General features: G+C 37.9%; 1 protein-coding gene across 1 annotated transcript in view; it reads right to left on the bottom strand.

Moving 5' to 3' along the window:
* Window positions 1–22,460, bottom strand: part of SHTN1 (shootin 1) — a 110,630-nt gene that overhangs the window by 10,440 nt on the left and 77,730 nt on the right. Inside the window, exons 12-16 of the mRNA XM_083363526.1 lie at window positions 14,179–14,264; window positions 9,062–9,168; window positions 8,027–8,080; window positions 6,477–6,597; window positions 4,214–4,391 (exon numbers count right to left, since the gene is read on the bottom strand). Of these exons, the coding sequence (XP_083219652.1) occupies window positions 4,214–4,391; window positions 6,477–6,597; window positions 8,027–8,080; window positions 9,062–9,168; window positions 14,179–14,264 (546 nt within the window). The remainder of the gene's footprint in view (window positions 1–4,213; window positions 4,392–6,476; window positions 6,598–8,026; window positions 8,081–9,061; window positions 9,169–14,178; window positions 14,265–22,460) is intronic.

Raw genomic sequence — 22,460 nt, forward strand, 5'->3', positions numbered from 1 at the left:
CATCTCGGCTATGCCAAAAGGAGACATTATAGTTTAATGGAACACCCCCGCCCATTTGTATAATGAACAGTTCACAAAAGCAACCTTCTCTATTTAACCAGCCACAAAATATGTTAAAGTGATCGTATCTCTTTTTTTCTCATGTCCATTTTGTGAAACTGCTGCCCTAAGCAGCTTGAACATTGATTTAGCCACCTTGCTTCAGGGAATACTACTGATTTTCAGATGCAAACAGTCACAGGTCCTGAGGTGATCTGAAAACGGACAAAGCTAATATTTTAAAATGGAATTCCCCGATTTAAAGACAATAACCAAGGGATCCTTAATTTTAAATGCAATTACATTTAAATTATTAAATTATTAATGCTAATACTTCACGCATTAAAATCAAACCTATTTGATTTTTAAATCAAATAAATATTTAAATTGTTTACTTAAAAGGTTAACACAGAGATCATAATGTGCAATTTGTATAATGTTGCAGAGGTACTTATGCTAGTGTTTGCTTTAAATCAAATTGGCATAAATCCACAACCTGTTGCAAGTAAAGGAAATACAAGGAGTTGTACTATCCTTATCAACAATTACACTGTGTGAGTTAAAAAGAATACTTTTCTTAGCCCTATTACCTGAGATGCCTTCACTGGAAATGTAAGAACTTGGATTTTTTAGTAAAGGTAAAGGTTCCCCCGCACATGCGTGCTAGTCGTTTCCAACTCTAGGGGCCGGTGCTCATCTCCGTTTCAAAGCCGAAGAGCCAGCGCTCGTCCGAGAACGTCTCCGTGGTCATGTGGCCGGCATGACTAGACGCCAAAGGTGCACGGAACGCTGTTACCTTCCCACCGTAGTGGTCCCTATTTTTCTACTTGCACTTTTACGTGCTTTCGAACTGCTAGGTGGGCAGAAGCTGGGACAAGTAACAGGCGCTCACTCTGTTATGTGGCACTCGGGATTCAACCCGCCAAACTGCCAACCTTCTGATCGACAAGCTCAGCGTCCTAACCCACTGAGCCACCGCGTCCCTTTGGATTTTTTACATGCAAAATAAATGTTGTCCTATTCAAGTGGAACTTTCTACGGTCTCTTCTATAGTCATCACTCGTCATTCCTGAACAGCATAGCCAATTGCCCTAGAAGTAGGGAACTGATGCAGCACATTCTCATTTCCTCTACCCAAAGGAGATTATGGATTTTTCACAAACTGCTTGCTTTGCTCCTTATAAAAAGCAGCATGCTAAAGAGAGACTAAACTGACCCCTTATAGTTAAGAAAGAAAGTCTGCAAGAAACTTGTTTTACTCACTCCCCCCCCCCCAATAATGAACTAATAGAGCCTATTAAGAGGATTTTGGAACTAGACACCTGAAGAGCAGGACACCCAGGTGTTATTATCCAAAGAAACAAGAGTTACAAATTCTTATGCAAAGAAATGCTCCCAGATAGCAGTGGAACTTCTCTATATTCAAAGCATCCTTTCTGCCCTTGAAAAAACAATCTCCCTCCTTCTCTGTCGTTCTGTCTGTCTCTCTCATCTCTTCCATGTCTCTTGTATCATGCATTTTTAGATTATGATCCTAAAGGCCAGCCTTTCCTTTGTTCTTGATTTAAGTGGTTGGCTTTAATAGAGGAGTAAGAGAGGCAAAGTAGTTCACAAAATAATAATAATAATAATAATAATAATAATAATAATAATAAAACCAGCGGACATCAGTTTGTATAGACATTACCTAATGGATTTTTTTTGCCATACTAATTTCATTTTAATCAGTACTGAACAAATGTTCAGTGTAAGAGCTTTTGTAATATTCCAGAAACTGCTACAGGATCAGGTATATACTTAGGTGTTTATACAAGTACTTGAATATGATTAGGCAACCCCTACATTACTGTTTTAATCTCAAAGGATATGGATTGTGATATTTAAAAAAAAACAACTGGAAAGCAGATAAGCCCCAAAGGTTCTTCTTTTTTTATTTTTTTGGCCACTGCTGAATAGACAAGCTGTATACTAAACAAAACATCATGTCTGCTTTTACTGCATCTAACAACTATGATAGCCAACACAAGATCCTTTTGACAATCAATTCACCACGCATTCTGGGAGACCTTGGGTCTGCAATTATTTCATCTCCTCCCTTGCAAATGTAATTTCCACTTTGTATCTTAGAATAAAAGATAAACAAAAAGGTAGCAAGGGTAGCAGAATAGACTGATTAACATTATCCATTCAAAGAGGCGGAAATCTATAGATGACCAATGCTGTAGTTCATAGGAAACAAAAATCAAGCCGGATCAGAACTGAATTGCCTTTTATTTGGTTCAAAAGTGGTTAAAAATGCAGCCATGTCAAATTAAAGAAATTTAACCAGAAAGCTGGAAAAAAAAACCTAAAGGAATTTTTTTTTATCAGACAGTGCTGATGATCAGAAAGGGAGATTTTCTTTTAACACCCAAATTCAGAAGCAAATAAAATAAAACCATAAAGGGAAGTGACAGAGGAAATAACTCCCTTTTCTTTTCTACAAATGATAAAAGCAGTGCACATAAATAGAAGTGAATTGAATTTCCACTTCATTTGTTGAGGTTTACCCCTTTGAACTATGAGATGCAGGTCTTGGAGAATGGGTGTTCCTTTTTCTACTGATAAAGCAGGAAATCAGAGGTTTAATTAACCATTATTATAACATTTGTCTCACCTATTTCTTTTTTTCTTTCAGTGATAAACTGCCTGACATCCTGGAAAAAGGACCAAATGAAAACCTGAGAAGAGTTTCTTAAAAGCTGTGAATTGTTATAAAATAAACTGACCGTCGACCGGATCCATCTGAAGTATGTATTTCTGAAGAGGGATTAACTCTTTGATGATAAATCAGCACTTTGAAAGAAAATGTACAGTCAGGTAATACCTTGTCCAACTGTACTAAGGATTTATTCGGCTAAACAGATGGAGGCTTCAAAGTGTTGGATCCCAACAACTTCAAGTAGCTCAACAGCCTGAATCCCACTGATTAAGAGTTGTTTCAACAGCTGCACCTTAAGCTGAGAAAATATTCATCTTCTTGGCAAAAGTATACTTTGCTGCAACCAATGCAATAATATTGCTTCTAAATGTCTAATTTCAATTAGAGTCCTTATATTATTTAAGTTAAGCAACTACCATGGCTGGGGATCAGTATCCTGGTAAGTGAAATTGCAGTTGTTCTTTCAAAGTTCTCTATCTTTCTTAATGTCAAAAATGAGGAATGCACCTCAAAAAGCTGGCACAAATAGAAGATTTCATAATGATTTGGAGTGATTTCAATGTCCCATTAATGGGGCTGGAGACAGCTTAGGAATTCATGGTTGCCATTATGACCATGGCCATGTGCCCAGTTATTACTAGCCCAGTCCAGATATCTGGCCACATACTTGATCTGGGCTTCATACTGGGGCAGCTAAGATATTATCTGGTTCTGGGGAATTTTTATATCAGTTCCTTATTGTAGACCTTAGATTAATGGGAGCCACCAGTCTCCATAGTGAGGAGCAATCAAGAAGGTTTATCCCAGAACCTGATAGATTGAGAAGATTTTCAAATGGTATCAGGCCTTTGAAGTAGAGCAGGTTAAGAAATTGACAAGAAATCCCAGGAATGCTCTATTAGGATCTGGATACAGAGAAACAGACTGAATAACATAAAATGGCCGTTAATTAGAAGCCTACTGATTCTTGGACAGTACCACTTTGACTCTTGATGTGGCAATGCTCCTCAAAGAGAGCCGGTCCTTTATTAACTGGAGGTTCCTCCTGCACTCATAACTGCTGCTGGAAGAGTAAATAAAAACAGTAACCAGGAGAACATTTGTTCAACTTTGGTTGGTACACCATTTGCAGTCTTACCTGGAAAAGAATGTTGTGAAGATGTTCACTCAAGTTCTCATTTAGATTACTGAAATTACTATAATTCATTGTACATGGGGCTGCTCTGGAAGACCATCAGAAATGTCAACTGGTGTAAAATGTAATAGCAAAACCAACTATGTTTTTTTAAAGTTTCTATGTGCACGCATGTTAGGCTTACTTCATTACTATTATGTACATGTGAACCATTATAAAATTTCATTGCCTTGAATAAGATAAGGGTCTCAAAAATATCTTAAAATATTACAAATAAAATAGTTCATAATCTCTTAAGTATGTAGCATTTGGAGACATCAGCCAAAGTTATTACTTACTGAGTGACAATTGCAGAACTTGTGCTTTTTATCATTTTATGACTCTGTTCATCCAGCATTGAAGATTTGGAACTAAAGTTTGCTGCTAAATATTTTTTAGTCAATTCTGATTCTGTTCCAATGGAACCCAAAACTGGCATAGATTTAGATTCAGATGTAGCCAAAGTTCCAGTTGGATCTGAAATGAATAAGAGTCCAGCATTTGTATTGCATATTGTTGGCATAGCTCAAATCTCTAAATACCTTTAAATAATGTTTATATTGGGCATAAAACTGTGGATCATTTATATCATTTCTAGTGTTCAGATCTCTTGCTAATATATTCCCAGTTGACATCTGGGAGTTTAACCTCAGGAAAAAGATATTTAATTCAACTACATAATTCACTATTTTTGCCAAGCGTCTAGATACACTATATAAGTATTTGTGGAGAAAGGAACATGCTTGTTATCAAATAGAACTTTTTTTCCAAAGTTAGAGTCATGACCATTGCTAACGACTAATTAGAGACTAGTTAAGAAGATACTTTGAGGTTTACTTGCAGCCAGTATCCTTTGACCACCTTTGATCATTCCTACTCTTATCAATAGATACTGCTTTAGAAGAGTGGTTAATAAAACTCAAATCAATGGGGCACAGAGACCATATTTTCTACAACCTCTTGTCAATCTGAACTACACATTCCAACGAAGATTATCTGTTATTTCTATAAAAAGAGGCACTATTTTTTAAAAAAGGAATAGTTTTATTTGCTCTTGTGTACACCAATGTTCATCCAACAACATGCAGTTTTCACTTTCTTCCTTCATGCTTGCATTATTTGGATATGCATGGTAATGGATCGGGGAAATGGAGAAGAGGACATGTTTGCACTTACACCTATTATTGGGGAAAAATAGCAAACTTATTTCCTGACTGCTTATTTTTTTATTTGCCATTTTTCAGGACAACGCCTTCTTAAGATGGCTTGTAGAAACAGCAAAAACCTACAGAATGAAACAGTTCTGCATAGCAATTTGCATAAAACAAAGTTGAAGATGGTGTGGAATATGGTCGCTAAGTTGCTGAATGGGACACCTGGCCCTGAAGATAACATCTTCATTGAAGAAACTGTACTGGTTAAAAACTGGCTACTAAATCTGGTGCAATATTTTGATTATGATACATAGTGAGACCAGGACATCAACAGATTGCCTATCCAAGGGGTAGGCAACCTTGGCTCTTTTATGACTCGTGGACTTCAACTCCCAGAATTCTGGGAGTTGAAGTCCACGAGTCATAAAAGAGCCAAGGTTGCCTACCCCTGGCCTATCCCATTAGATTTATAGTCTTGGTTGATTGTTGAGGTATTGGGGACGATCCTGCTAAACATGCTGAGAACTTCTGAATGCTATTTGATGGTTTATATTAGCAGCCCTTTTCTGGAGCGATGCTCTTTTCTTCTTCCTGAAATTTAAGACGTGCTTTCTATATTACATTTAGGCAGCTTCTGAAAACTTAACCTGTCTCCAGGTTTCCCCAGTACGAATGCAGACATATTTTTCCATTTTTTCCTCCACATTTTAATGAATTTATTTAGTTGAATATTGGTTTCACATTACATCAAGTACTGTTCTATTATTTATTTTACTTTATAATTAAAAACTGCTTCAAGATGTTTCAGCATAAAGATTTACTAATTAAATAATGCAGGAATAGTAAGGACACACGAGAAGGAATTTTACTGATCATTGAAAAGATATTCTATCCAACAGTAGTCAATCTGATTATGCCAAATTTACAAAAGAAGGCTTTTGAAGAATACCTCAATGGGAGACATATTTGTATAACTGCAAACAGCACTTTAAATTACTTATCCCAAATGATTTAGGACTATGTTGTTTTAGAAATGTTCTAAATATATTATATTATATATTAATGTTCAGGCCATCCTGACATCCCTTTGTTATTGTTAATATGATATCCAACTGTTAATGTATCTACTCATCTTATGAACTGAAAAAGTTCCTATTGAAAAACTCACAGCAGCTTTTATCTCAATGTCCAAAGAAGTAGAAGCTTCTTTAATCTAATAGTTCACTAAGCAATACTATGACGTTCAGAATGCAACTATTATGAGAACACGAATTAGGTGGAAATATGATCAGAGTGCTGCCAAGAAATGAGGATTTGCATATTAAAGTTTCGTAAGAAAACCATAATCAGTGATGTACTATTGAAAGTGTAACATAATCCAGTTGCAGGTTCTGAAAACATTACTTACTGCTACTATCTTGATCAGTTGTCACTTTTCTCAGCCTCAGAATTCTTTCTAATTCTGTTTCATTACTGTATGTGTCAAGGGATTTTAAACTTCTGGAACTTGCAGATGTGTTCAAAGTCTCCTGTAATAAAATATGTCATTGAAAAATGACCAGTTTGAGAATCAAGATAATGATAATTTATAAATAAACCTCACACTATCTATTTCTAAGGTTTCTTCTAAAATTATAGAACAAGTTATGGGGGCAGCACAAAACAAAACATCTTACACATACAGTATGCAGTCTGGATTATGCCTACATTCTCTTGAAAATGACTATGGGGGGAAAAATGAAAACACAGGATATAATTTTTTAAATTGGCACATCTTTAAAGACTTAAGCAAAACAGCATTTAATTCCCAATGTTTCCTCCAATTAAGTTAAATCTTGCATTTTGTTAGTTCTTTGAATTTAACAGAGCAGTCATATTATTAGCAAATCAGTCCTTGCTATTGTGCTCATGCTACAGATCTAGTAGCAAACCAAATAGAATAAGCCGTTTTACATCACACTTGAAATGGAACAAATTAATAACACTTTGTTTACATCAATTATACAGAGGCCAACATAAAATGCATAATTAGCACAGTAACAATATACATATAAGTATTTTGCTAATGTCCCCCTATCCTATTCTTCCCATCTCACTGTGCTAATGACTAGGCTCGTGAGCTTATTAGAAGTTGGTTTTATAAAGTGCTCTTTTTAGTTCTAGTGCAGAAAGGATGTACAAGTAGTAGATTAGATCTTATTATAGCTAGTACTAAGATCTTATTCAGTCTACAGACTGAAGACTTGAGATGGAAAAGGGGCACCTACATTCTTTCTGATGAAATTAAAAGAGACACCCACACATCTTATGATTCAAGGTACTGGTAACGGTGTTTAAAGCCCTCCATGGCATGGGACCGGAGTACCTCAGGGAACATCTGCTGCCGGCATCAAGCTCCCTGCGCCCTGTGCGTTCCCACAGAGAGGGCCTCCTCAGGGTGCCACCGATCAGAGAATGTTGATTGGTGGCCCCCAGGGGGAGATCCTTCTCTGTGGGCGCTCCGGAGCTGTGGAATCAGCTACCGGTAGAGCTCCGGATGGCGCCCGACCTTCGCTCCTTTCGTCGCGATCTCAAGACATTTTTGTTTGTACAAGCTGGCCTAGCCTGATGGGGATCGGTGGGGTTGTTTTATCTTTGGTCTTTTAATTTTATCTCGGGGTTTTTTAGAATTGTACTTCTATTGTTTTTAACTAGGGCAATTGTTTAATCTCCTTTTAATGTTTGTATTTGCTATTTTATTCTGCCCTGTGAACCGCCCTGAGTCCTCAGGGAGAAGGGCGGTATATAAATGTTATTAAATTAAATTAAATTAAATTAAATATCTGTCTGCATCTTTTTTTTTTTAGCACATGCCAAATATCACCAAAGTTATACCAGGAAAAAAAATCACAGTTGGCGTCCCTGCCTCTTTCCATTCCATTTCCACCCCTACCATGGCCAGATCCCAGTCCAATTTACCAGTATTCCTTTTAGCTCTTTCACCGCACTTTCGCCTGGTTTGGCCATTTCTGGCTGTAATTAAAAACAAAACATTCATCAAGATAACCTGTTTTTGCAAATCGTAAATAAAATATTAAAGAAAGAAAGTAAGAAAAGAAAGAAAGAAAGAAAGAAAGAAAGAAAGAAAGAAAGAAAGAAGGAAGGAAGGAAGGAAGGAAGGAAGAAGAAAGAAAAGAAAGAAAGAAAGAAAGAAAGAAAGAAAGAAAGAAAGAAAGAAAGAAAGAAAGAAAGAAAGAAAGAAAGAGAAAGAAAGAAAGTCTACAGGAAGAAAAATAAAAGTAGGATTCCACCAGAAAGTGTCTATTTTGAGGTATAAGGTTTTAGAATGTAGCAGTTATATCTTAAATGAATAGTAATAGAAGAAAATTAGGCAGGAAGAAGAAAAGCAGGCAGAAAGTTGGGCAGGATTTTTTTATAGTTTGGAATATTTTGATTAAAAAAAGAATGTTCTAATACCTTGTTCATGTATGATTATATTTAACTGTAATAATACAGAATGAATCACAATGCTGATGGGTTCCATTCTCCCCTGAAACTGAACAAAATCAACTTCTTTTCTTCACAGTCAGCCTATGAGTCAGTTGAAGAGGCTCTGAGACAGGTGACTGTCAGAATCCACATTTTTTAAAACAGTAATATTTAAAAGTTATTTTAATCATACACATATTTTTGCTACATATAGCTTACTCTATATGTGCTAGGAGCTGATCCAACTACCAGGATCAAGACATTGTATTCTGAGTACTAAAATCTTATTCAAATCTAAGGATTCTATCAGAAAAGCGAACCACATGAATTGGCTGGTGGTATCTTAATATTGATAACCCTATCTCAGTCTAAGTAATGACATAAAACCCTGTCATATTAACATAGCAGATGAGAGGAAATAGGATATTCATAAAAAAGAAAAGTTCAATTATATGAATTATAAGAGGGTGATAGTCAATTTCTATAGATCCCTCTCCATTTTTATATAAATTATTATCTACCAACCTTAGCCCTAAAACGGTTGGTTTGATTAACTGGTCTAAGGTGAACTCCTTTTTTAATTCTGTCCATCATTTCTTCCACAGCTTGTCTCTTCAGATCTGTTACTTCTCCTGTTCCCAAAATAAAATAAAAATAAAAATAGTAAATGTGTCTACTTGCAGAGAAGCTTGTGTCATTCATAATTACAATCTCAGCTCTTTGAATATACAGTACCGTATTTTCCGGCGTATAAGACGACTGGGTGTATAAGACGACCCCCTACATTTCCTGTTTAATTATAGGGTTTGGGCTATACTCGCCGTATAAGACTACCCCTCTTCCAACGCACACCAAATAAAAATTAAAAAAACATCAGATTTGATTTTAATATGGTAATTTTAATTCAAATGCTTATGACATGCAGGTGCTTAGTAGGAAAACTGTCACTTATAAACATAAGGCTGTTTGTCATCAAACATGTAAACATAAAACAGTGCAAGTGGATTAAACAAGAAGAAGAAGAAGAAGAAGAAGAAGAAGAAGAAGAAGAAGAAGAAGAAGAAGAAGAAGAAGAAGAAGAAGAAGAAGAAGAAGAAGAAGAAGTTGGAGGGGATCTTGGAGGTCATCTAGTCCAACCCCCTGCTAAGGCAGGAAACCCTATACCATTTCAGACAAATGGCTGTCCAGTCTCTTCTTAAAAACTTCCAGTGTTGGAGCATTCACCACTTCTGGAGGCAGGTTGTTCCACTGGTTAATTGTTCTAACTGTCAGGAAGTTTCTCCTTAGTTCTAGGTTGCTTCTCTCCTTGACTAGTTTCCATCCATTGCTTCTTGTCCTGCTTTCAGGTGCTTTGGAGAATAGCTTGGCTCCCTCTGCTTTGTGGCAGCCCCTGAGATATTGGATCACTACTATCATGTCACCCCTCACCCTTCTCTTCATTAAGCTACACATACCCAATTCCAGCAACCGTTCCCTATTTTCCTAATTCACTTTTTCACTTTTCCTAATTCACTCTAAAGCTTTCCCTGCGCAGAGCCTTAAATAACACCAGCTGCCTGCAATTAGTGCAGGTTCGCATCCCACCAGGCTCAAGGTTGACTCAGCTTTCCATCCTTCCAAGGTAGGTAAAATGAGGACCCAGATTGTTGGGGGCAATAAGCTGACTTTGTAATAATGCTGCTTGGGGGGGGGGGTGAAAGCCCTAATAAACAGGCATATACACAGAATGAAGGCTATTGCTAAGCACATTGATTTGTGCTTTAAATTGTAAGCCACCCTGAGTCTTCAGAGAAGGGCAGGATATAAATGGGATTTAAGAAAAAAAGACCAAATGGGAGATCCGCTCCAGGTTTTCCAGCCAGCCCGCCCAGTTCCTGAGTCAAATGTGTCCTTAGAGCTAAGCCGCTGCTCTGGCTGCTGCCTTCCCCACCTGCCTTTCAAGTTGGGATATACTACAGCTGCTCTTCAACTTTAGAAGGAAAGACGCCCAGACCCCAGCCTGTAAAAAATCAGACTGCAGCTTCTTCTCCAATTGGTCCCGCTTTCTCTGCACAGACTAAATGGGAGATCCACTCCAGGTTTTCCAGCCAGCCCTGTCCCTAAATTTTCAGCACCAGGCGTATAAGACAACCCCTGACTTTTGAGAAGATTTTCATGGGTTAAAAAGTAGTCTTATGCGCCGGAAACTACGGTAACTAGAAGGATCCCTTAAATTTGCATTGAAACTTTAATGGTAAAATTCAAATAATTTGGTGCACTTGCAACAAAGACAAAGATGTTGGCAGCCGCGCGAGTTGTAATGGGAGTCTCCAGATACTCCCATGTAACACCTCTTCTCCGCGAGCTGCATTGGCTTCCAGTTGCCCTCCGGGTGAGATTCAAGGTGCTGGTGATGACCTATAAAGCCCTAAATGGCATGGGCCCGGATTATCTAAGGGAGCACCTGCTGCCAGCCTCAATTTCCCATCGTCCTGTGCACTCCCACAGGGAGGGCCTCCTCAGGGTACCGCCGGTCAAGGATTGCCGACGGGCGATCCACAGGGGGAGGGCGTTCTCTGTGGGCGTGCCTGCCCTATGGAATCAACTGCCAACGGAACTCCGGACTGCCCCCGACCTTCGTTCATTTCGCCGGGACCTAAAAACCTGGCTCTTTGAGCTATCTGGTCTGGACTGAGGGGTTTAATGTTTTTAAATTGTGATTTAATTTTTGTGGCTAGACTTAATTTAATTTATTTTAATTTTATATTGGATTGTTTTTAAATTTTGCCTTTTAAACCGCCCTGAGTCCTTTGGGAACAGGGCGGTATATAAACCAAATAAATAAATAAATAAATAAATAAATAAATAAATAAATAAATAAATAAATAAATAATATGAAGTCACAAGATCAAATAGAACTGAAGAATAAAATGGGTTTTGAGATTGAGAAGAAGATAAAATACCTGGATATTAGTATGACAAATATGAATTTCATGTTGTTTCAAAATAATTACATTAAGATTGGAACAAAATTAAAAAGTCGTGAAGAGTGGGAAAAACACAATTGCCATTGTTGGTGAGAATTAGTGTGATTAATGTCTTGTCTTGAATGTTAGTTCAAGATGATACCAGTTTTGACATCTGATGTACCACTTAAATAGTGGCAGAAATGCATATCTAAGTTTGTGTTGCAGGCGGAGAAAAACATGAGTTAAATATAAGATGTTACAAGATGCAGAAAAGGAGGAGGACCGGGCTTGCGTGATCTGAAATTATATTTTGCAATCTGCTTTTGGTCTGGATGAATGAATGGACGTTGCTAAGAAACAGGAGGTTTTTAGAGTTAGAAGGGCATGATTTAAGATTTGGGTGGCATGGATATCTATTGTATGATGAAGTTAAGGTTAATGTAGATTTAAAAAATAATTTGTTAGATGTGTCATATTAAGAACATGGAATCTGAAAATACTTTTGTGGCTCTCAGCACAGGAAGTATTTTATAGAAGAGAATGATTACTAAACATAAATGGTTGACTTACTCTGCTGTATTAGAATTTTCTCAAGGAGAATATAGAATAAAAACAAGAGAAGAACCGGCAACAGAAGAATGCTCCTGTCAATGGTTTTTATATGTATAATTATTCAAAAGATTTAAAGTAGATAAAATAACTTGGTTTTAAACAAAATAAGATTGAATTTGAAACAAGAACTGTACAAATGATGAAATTATTGCTAAAATATACGAACTTTTTAAAAAGAAAATATGAAGGTTCTGGGTTCAGTTGAATATCCATCTTTAAAATCCTCTGAATCAGTGACATGGATTCAATTTTCCACAGGATTATTATCAGTATAGGTTTTCCTTTCCTACTTGGAGTTTCTTCCTTTTGGCCAGACTCCAAGGAAGCATTTTATATCTTAGTAATAGTGGCGGAAAGCTTTAACTATATGTGTATCTAGTTCTGTATTCTCCATAAGATGAAGACTGTCTCTGAATATTTATGCCCCTTTTTTGCTACAACCAGAAACAATAAAATCTTCACCTATGCTATCTTTTCCCTTTATGTGGCAATTCAGGTGAAAATGGAGTACAGAATGAGACTTTCTCACTTTCAGCCATATAACCTACTTATTAACCAGAAGATCAGCCAACTGGAAAAGATCAGGGTGTATTTTATCCTCCCTTGTGTCAAGATAATTGAAGGGAATAGTAGTAGGAAAGTCATTTTACCCCTTCTGTATCTAAATCAAGCTTCTACAGGTAGTGATCTTGTCCAAATGGAGGAAAGAATCCACTTGCCCTGAAGGGGACAGTAGGCAATTGAATTTGCTCTGTCTTGATGGTACTGCGAAACCCCGTGTGAAGATGCTCCTGACCAGTAAGAATAAGTAAGGCACCAGCAAGCACTTTGGGCCTTGCAACTGCCTAATCAGAGAAGAAAAACATAAAAGAACAGCTTCTTATCTGGTCTTACCTTAAGACCTCAGTCCTAATTATTGAAGGAAGAAAAAGAAGAAAGACATAAAACATTTGTGGTTTTCTTTATTAAACAGCTTGTCAATATCTCTGTTATTCTATGAATGGGCATGTTAAATCTGGAGAACAGAGCCACTACCCTCTTTGGAGGAGCAAGAGATGCTTTCAACCTTGGCTGCCTACCCAAAGAAGTGATAGCCTAAGAGGATATAAAAATAGAAATGCTCATTTGGAATCCTGGGGAAATAATTATATAATTTCTTAGGAAACAGTACTTGAATTTAATTAGTGAAAGGAAAGAATTCCATTCCATCAGGAATAGAGGTAGACAGAAAAATATTTTGCTTCTGGCAATTTCCAATATTTCCCAAAACAGAATAGAAGCCCTTATCCAAGACTTTCAAGCAAAATACAAGATACAAACTACAAAGATACAGAAATCTAACATAATATCTCTCCTTCCCTCCTTTCACCACTCTGTCACTCACTTTACTCTTTTCTTCATCCTCTCCAGAACTCAGAAGACGCTATCTTCCATCTCCCCCTCTCCCCATGGCTTTTCTGAATTTACTCTTCAGCACACTTTTTACATCCATCATGTTTTCCCCTGTCCTATTTGAAACCCTGCAGCTGTCCAATCAGAATGGAAGTTGGGATATATATGGAAGGCTTGGTGGAAACGGTTAGCATGCTGAAGAGTAGCACAGATTGTTTTATAGGACAAAGATTTGGCCCCTGGGATTGCACATTGCTGTGTTGTGGATCCCACAATAGGAGTGCGTTTCATTGCAATTCTGTTGTCTGCCATAACACAACTGCACAGAAAGAAGGATGTTCTGAGTATGATGCTGTGATTACCTGATCGTTCATCACAAGCAATCAGTCTGAAGGAATCAGCAGGTAGAAACAAGGTTACACACGCCAATCAAACACAGAAACACAGCTTGAGTATATTAGGTAGGCTGTACCTCACAGCAGAAGCTGTCCCCTTGGGATTTAGAAATATTGTTTTACATTTTGGGTCCACCAGCACAATTATTCACAGAAAACCCCCTCCCCCGCTTGTTTGTCTTGATTTTCAGTGAATAGGAATGTTCTTAAATTTGTTTATTTTATTTAAAGTGCCTAGAAGGCACAATATGGTGCAACTGCTATGACAAAATGATTCATTTAAAATACACTATACCTGATTGTTGCTGAGAGGAGGCCTTTTCTTTTTTGGTCAAGTTGCTATTCGGATGAGACTTCTTACGAATCATTGACATCAGAGACCTTTCAGAAAGAGAAGATGGAGACAATCACACAACTTTCTCTTGAACGTGACCCCGGTACTTAAAAGAGGTTTTTGGATCTTAACCACCTACAGTCCCACTGTCACAAGGACATAACTACTTCTGGGATTGGGGCCTATTTCTGTGACATGGCTGGCATTAACCCTCAAACAGCTTAGTGCTTTTATTAACAAGTGTTCAAACACTGCCAGGTTGAGAGAGAAATACAGCTTATGTATCATTTGTTTCGCTATTGCTCTTGTCAGGGCATAATGAAAAACACTCAAGATGTAAATATTAAAAAGGTAACATGGCACTGTGACATGTGTCACAAAATAAAGCTTTTGCACAGAATAAAAAATTGAAGGGTTAGAATGTTAATGTGACACATTACTCTCCAGAGAACAATATTATCCAGCGGGATACCTCTATAATGTCCCCGCCTTTCTACAGCATGTGTTTGCTGGAACAGCCTACTGGTAAACAAACAAAATGAGAATGGAAAATAATACCCTCACAGTATCTATGCTTGCCATTCAATCTCCAAAGCATGATATTAATTTTAAACAGACGCTGCCAAGTCAATATTTAATAAAATATGAGGTGTTTGTTGTCATTTCATTTCATTTCTTTTTTTAAAGGCTCTTAAAAGGAACAAAACATTGTTATTAAGTATGCGAACCAGGTTTCCTTGAGTATCATTCAAAATGTTAAAGAAAGGTAATGAATATATAAATCCAAATTTAAAATAAAATAAAGATTTTGAAACATTCCCAGCAAAGATAAGTAGACTTTAGAATTGCGACAATTCTTCCAAAGCATAAAAGTTAACCCGTATTACGGTGTCATGCTGCTTACATTGAAATAAGCCAACATTTTTGTTTTCTAACAGGGAATATTACATTTTAACCTATATTACCCTTTGCTACACATTCCTTTAAGCTTTGATCCAGTGACAATAATACAATATCTATTTTATATACATATACTGGATAATATAATAAATTTTATTTGTTTATTAAACTGCTTTGCCACCCATCTTATTTCGAAATGACTCTGGACAGCTTATAGCATTAAAAGCATTAAAATCATAAAAGATAAATATTTCTAAAATAATAAAAATGGAAATTACAATCAAAAGTATAATTATAGGAGTAGCATGTTCCTAGTACTTAGAAAGCAACCTATGCCCATTAAAGTGACTAGAATAATGCAGTCTGTAGCCATAATCACTTCCATTTAGAGAAATTCTTGCTATAAAACCTTCCTGATATGATTCAACTCATATTTGACTTTTTCCTATCTCCCCTATTTATAGTATCTTGCCAGTAGGTTTGCTTGTGTACCTATGAAACCCAACTGCATTTATGATTGACTTATCTGAAGCAAGAGCACTGTTACCTCCGCTTCATCAACCATGTTCTGTCTATTAGTTAATATTAAATCAAGGACAGCTGATTTTCTTCTATGTTCTGAGGAAGAAAGTTTTCAGCAAAAGCAGTCAGGAATTTTCATACCAAAGAAAGTTTGGTCCAAGCTAGGATCAGGGTAATTAGTTACCCATCACTACTACTGCATGGTTCTTTAAACAGGAACTATAAAACATTTACATCTGCTTCGTGGTAGATTAGCCAATAGTTGGCACTAAGAGTAGCACTGCTTTCATTTGTCATTCTTTTTTTTTAACCTATATATTCTCTATAGCAGGCATGTCAAACTCGTGACATCACGTGACATCGTGTGACATATGACGTATCGAGACTTTTTCCCCATTGCTGGCAATGGGGTGGGCATGGTTTCGCCGTGACGCATCCGGCCTATTTCACATGCCTGCTCTATAGTGTTGCCAAATTCACTCACTTGAATTTTGTGCAGGTGTGGTTACTTTTAACATACAGAGGCACTGCTAAATATCTGTGGAAATTCTCAGTCATCCAGGTCCCTTTGCATTAACAGAGAGATAGAATCAAGATCATGTGAAGTGTTAATACCACTTTACAATGCCTTGGTAAGGCCACACTTGGAATACTGCACCCAGTTTTGGTTACCACAATGTAAAAAATATGTTGAGACTCCATAAAGTGTACAGAGAAGAGCAACAAAGACGATTAGGGGACTGGAGGCTAAAACATATAAAGAACATTTGCTGGAATTGGGTATGTCTAGTTTAATGAAAAGAAGGACGAGGGGTGACATGATAGCAGTATTCCAATATCTCAGGGGTTGCCACAAAAAAGAAGTCAAGCTGTTCTCCAAAGCACCTGAAGGCAGGACAAGAAACAATAGATGGAAACTGATCAAAGAGAATAGCAACCTAGAACTAAGGAGAAATTTCCTGACAGAGCAATTAGTCAGTGGAACAACCTACCTCCAGAAATTGTGAATGCTCCAACACTGGAAGTTTTTAAGTAGAGACTGGACAGCCATTTGTTTGAAATGGTATAGGGTTTCCTGCCTGAGCAGGAGTTGAACTAGAAGACTATTATTATTATTATTATTATTATTATTATTATTATTATTATTATTATTATTATTATTATTATTATTATTATTATTTAATTATTTTAGGTCATAGTTATCCCAAAGGTGCTTTTTCCACAAGGCAACTGGACTTTCTTTGAAGACGTTTCGCTTCTCATCCAAGAAGCTTGTTCAGCTCTGACTGGATGGTGGGGAATGGAAAGATTTATACTCCTGCAGACAGCTGTTCATTTGCATTCTTTTAGTGAGTCGTTAAAGCTACCTGGCGGCTTATCTGCATCTTCAGGGTCACCTGAGTAGTGCAAATGGATGTGGAGCCTTCTTGGAACTATTGAAAGGACTGTGTTGTAGACTGGAGATAGATGATGTCGCGTCCCTCCCCCTCTGTTGAGAGAGGGCTGTTCAATTTTGACATAGACGGCCTCTTTGACCCCTCTTTCAAACCAGCAGTCCTCTCTATCAGCTTCTATCTCTTTTTTTCAAGCATGGATATCATCCTATCTGATATTCATTACATCCATGGTATTTGCCTTCTGTACTCAAGCTGTATGATGATCAGGCAGCAACAGTTCAAGTGACATATGGAACAACTAAATGATTCAAAATTGGGAGTGTGCCAAGGTTGTACACAGTTATTTATTTACCATATATGCAAACTATATTATGAAAAATGCTGTCACCGAAGAAATAGAAAGTGGAATTAAAGTTGTCAGAAGAAACATCAACAATACGTTGATGACAGCATAGTGTGATTGGAAGTGAGAAAAATTTAAGAAGTCTCTTACAAAATGTAAAGAAAAAACAGCGAATAACAATCTGCTGTTCAATCTTTTTAAAAAAACTAAAATTATATCAATGGGCAATGCCAACCTTGTGTCAAATGACATAAGAGAAATTGAAATAATAGAGACTTTTATCTTCTTGGACTTAAGAATTCACAGGTATAGTGATCATAGCCAGGAAATAAAGTAATGTCTGCTATTTGGCAAAAACACTATAGTATGACAAATTTAGATAGGATATTAAAGAACAGAGACATCATACTGACAATAAAGCTACATATTGTCAGGGCTGTTTTCCCAGTTGTAACATGTCTGCGAAAGCTGAATTAACAGGAAAGCTGAACAAAGAAAAAATGATGCCTCTGAATTGCAGTGTTGGAGAAAATTGTCGAGAATATCATGGACTGCAAGAAGAACCAGATGAAGTACAAACAGACAACTTGGGGGACAATAGTAATGAAATTACATCTTAAATATTTTGAACACCTAAGAGTACCGGAGGAAGGACGGATGTTTGGAAAAATGAAAGGCAACTGAAAAAAGGCCATCAGAAAACAAGGAGATTAAAAACCATAACGGAAGACATAAGTATGAAATTACCAAAACTGAAAGAAGCAGATTACTAACAAACGAACCTGAAAAAAATGATGTTCATTGAAGTCACAAAGAATTGGAAGTGACTGAATTACAGGGCAACTGAAGTCTGCTTTGCTTCTTTCCAATACTCTACTCATTAGTGTTTATATACTGAGTAAGAGGAATTCTGTGACCTAATGTTTTTTTACTGATTTTTCATTGAATGGTTGATTAGCTCCTATTTATAGTGACTCTCTCACTTCCTTCTAAAACACAAAAGCCTTTGCCTGAGAGTCTTACTTTAGAGTTTTCATCTTTAACCACCCCCAGGATTCAGTTTAAAGACATCCTATCCAGTTCACCAGGCTTCAGCCAAACACATTTTCACCAGAAGCAATCTTCTAAAGGAGCAATATAATTTGATTAATCTTCCTAGCATGGGAAAATCCCTTTTATTTTATTTTTTATCCTGATTGCTGCAGCAAAGAATTTTTCAGGTCACAAGATTCTGGTCTCACTGAAAGAATCAAAACCCCAAATTTGTTAAGTAATACGACTGCTTGATAAATTAAGGACTGCGGGCAGTGGCATGAAGCCATCACTTGGAAAGATATGCTGTCTTTAACAACCCAACCAAACTCAAAACTTTCATTCTGGAGAAAGAAGAAACCCAAAAAGAACATAGCCTTGGTCTCCACCTCTGAGCAATTTTTCAAATTCCTTTTTTTAGATTCACCTTTCTTTTCTCAATCTTTGAAAGCACTAGTGTTACAAGAGGTGTCCTTTGCCTGAATACATATGGAATGTGTGTTTTTGGAATAAAGATGCCAGGCTGCAAAGCATTCAAGTGGATCTTTTCCCATAGAAATATCTTTCACCACCAAGGCTGGATGGTGGCCTGCTTCACTTCACCACAGATCAGACAAACACAAGGCCCGGGGGCCGGATCTGGCCCGCAAAGTGGTTTCATGTGGCCCCTGAAGCCATCCTGGAAACAGTGAGGGAACAGCCCCCACTGCCTTGACCCTGGCCCAGAGACCCTCCTTCTTCCAGAGACCCCCAGATCTGTCCCACTCCTGCCCAGGCCCCCATAGGCACCCTTGATACCAGTGATGTAGAGCTGGCCATGCCCACCCAGTAGGCCACACGCACTCTAGCCACGCCCACCCAGTAGGCCACGCCCACCCTGGCCACGCCCACCCAGTCCCCTGAGGGCAACCGCAATGCTGATGTGGCCCTCAATGAAATTGAGTTTGACACCCCTGCCATAGATAGATCAAAGAAGCATCTTTGATTTTCTTGGGCACCAGCAGGCAACACTGGTCAAGCTGCCCCATCGTCTGAATTTTAGATGTGGATTACTAGAAGAAAGGCTTGTTATTCTTCTTAAGATGATTCTGTATTGTCCATTAGAATGGCAATAAAAAGCATTGTCTGCCTGCTGTCTGGAATTGCTGCTAGGACAAATATTTATCAAATATTTGGTAAATCACTGCAGTCCTGTTCCAGCATCTGATAAGCCTCATCTAAGAGGAAGCATTTGTATTTCAAAAACTGAAGGTGCCCAGCAGGTGCAGCACTGAAAATGGGTATTTCCAAGAAATGTCCAGGGCTTAGGAAAACATATCCATTCCACTGACAAAGCTGCAATTCTTTAAAACAAAGACTCCTCAAAGACTCAGAACTGTTCAGCTGCTGGCCCAGGTCCCTTGAAGATGTTGCACAAGGGAGAAAATGGCCAAGGGGTCTTTAGAAAATTTCTGCAGGATTGCCAGCTATTTGCACTTTATTTTGGCATAGCAAATACAAGCTTCTTGTACCAAGGTGGATTCTGACACACACTCTGTTTGCACTGCTATAGAAAGCAAGGCTCCCCAACTCCCGTTCTGTGGACCAGCACTCAACCGCAGCATGCCACAAATTGGGCTGCGCAAACAAGAGAAGCCCCATCCACAGGATGCAGGCAGCACACAAAACCATGCACCCTCCGGTCTGGGGAAACATGGAACTGGTCTCTGGTGCCCAAAAGGTTGTGGGCGCTGAACTAGAGGTATTTAATTGCAAGATTGTCACTGACCACTTCTCCTTAGCCTAGCAAAGACCAGAAAAGGTCTTTTTAGAAAACAGCATGAAAAAACTTATTACCTGAGGTTTCAGAAGCAACTATAACTATGTAGTACAGTCTAAATTCAAATACCATTAATATATATTCACTGAATGATATAAAATGCATCTTTCAAAAGTCCATGCTTTGCTATTTTTAATGTTATAATTTGCAATTGTATTATTGATTTGATTTCTGAAATGGCAGTCCTAGAAAAAGGCTCAGCTGATAGCCACTTGATCTGGGTATAGAAAAATTCAAAAGAAATTAAAAGTAGAGAGACAATACCAGCATTGGCCTTGGAATAATTAAAGGACATGGTTTTGTGTGGAATAAAAAGCTTGAATATTAAGTACATGAAAGTCCAGACTGATTTAAGAACCAGAAAGATATACATAAATGAACTGTTAAATAATTAGTATCTATCAGTAGACAGCTGAAGAGATTTAAAAGCAAGGCCAAGACTGAACCATGAAGGAAACTGATGGGAAAATAACTTGATTCTTTCACTTAAATGTATACATAGTGTTTATTCCAATAGACAAGAATGATGCTATCTAGTTGGGTACTGAAACGTCTGCAAGCAAATAACCAAGGTCAGAAAGCACCAAGGACTCATAGTATTTATTAAAAACAGGCACTTATCAAGCTAGCATTGAAACACGTCTATTTCATTACCATAGATGACATAGGAAAACATGTCAAATTTTCATTAACTATTATAGTAAGCTGTTACTTCAATAGGATGAGATAAAATGTTAACTTTTTTACTGTATTTTCATTGCAGAAGATGCACAGAATTGTGTTTTTTCTGGGAATTTTTTTTCTCCTGCATAAGTACATAGTCTTTTGCCTCAAAAATTGGTATTTTCTTTTAAAATAGCAGCTGTAATAAAGAATGTGTTGCCTCTGCAAAGAAGCTGAAGAAACAGTAGGCCACCTGGTTAGCTGCTGCAAGAAGAATGCACAGACTGACTACAAGCAACGGCATGACAAAGCAGCAAAAATAATGCATTGGAAGATCTGCAAGAAATACCATTTGCCTTCAAGCAAGAATTGGTGGGACCATAAAATAGAGAAAGTAATAGCAAATGAAGAAGCTAAAGTGCTCTGGGATTTTAGAATTCAAACTGACAGACATTTGCCACGTAACATGCCAGACTTAACAACTGTTGATAAGAAAGATAAAAAAAAATCTGGATACTGGACATGGCAGTACCTGGAGAAAAGCAGAATAGAAGAGAAGGAACTGGAGAAGATAACAAAATAGAAAGACCTGCAAACAGAAATAGAATGACCGTGGAAAAAGAAAGCAAAGGTAGTATCAATAGTAGTAGGTGCCTTGGATGCAATCCCAAAACAACTGGAGCACCACTTGAATACCATCGACACTGACAAATTCACCAGTCCATTGCAAAAGGTGGCTTTACTTGCAACAGTTTACATTCTGCAACAATACTTCTAACACCACAAAACATCCACATCTGCCTATCCTAGGTCCTTTGGAAAGACTCGATAGATGCATTAAAAATGCCAAATCCAATCTGAACATCTGGCTGTGATGAACAGTTATAATGATAGGTGATAATGCCACCCAAACTTTTAACAGATTATTACTTTAACTCCAGTCTTGTATTAGTGTAGGGCCGAACATTTTTCCGAACATTCTTTGAACAATTACAATTAAATGCAAATGAATTATTTTATGCCAAGTTAATTGCAAATGGCATACTTTTCATTTTATAACATAAGATCAACTGACAGCTGAGTTTTCACAATGTATTTTAAATAAATTTTAAAAAAAACTTACTGTGTGAGCTGTTACCAGAGAGTCTGACCTTGTCAAACTTACTTTGACAAGGTCAGACTGTCTGGTAACAGCTCACACACTTCCACCACTTCACAAATTCTGCTAGGCCAGGGCCCTACCTACCCCTGTCCAGCTCCCCACATCCCAGCCCATAAAATGGCTGTGAAACACAGAATGCGCGCACGTGCACGCACACACACACACACACACACACACACACACCCGCCCTTCCCTGGATGTCGCCAAGGCCCAGGGGAGCCAGAGGGCTTTGAAGCCGGGGCAGCTCCGGTGGCAAAGAAGGCGCGCCCTTGCTGCACCGGCACAGACGCCGCGCCAAGCCCGCGGCGGGGGGAGGAGCGTGGCGGTTCGGCCAGACAGGAAAAGGTGCGGGAAGCGGCCGCCGCCTGGTAATGGCGCCCGGGCTCACAACGTGGAGGCGGCGAG

The sequence above is a fragment of the Vipera ursinii genome (genome assembly GCF_947247035.1).
Source record: "Vipera ursinii genome assembly, chromosome: 5".
Classification (NCBI taxonomy): domain Eukaryota; kingdom Metazoa; phylum Chordata; class Lepidosauria; order Squamata; family Viperidae; genus Vipera; species Vipera ursinii.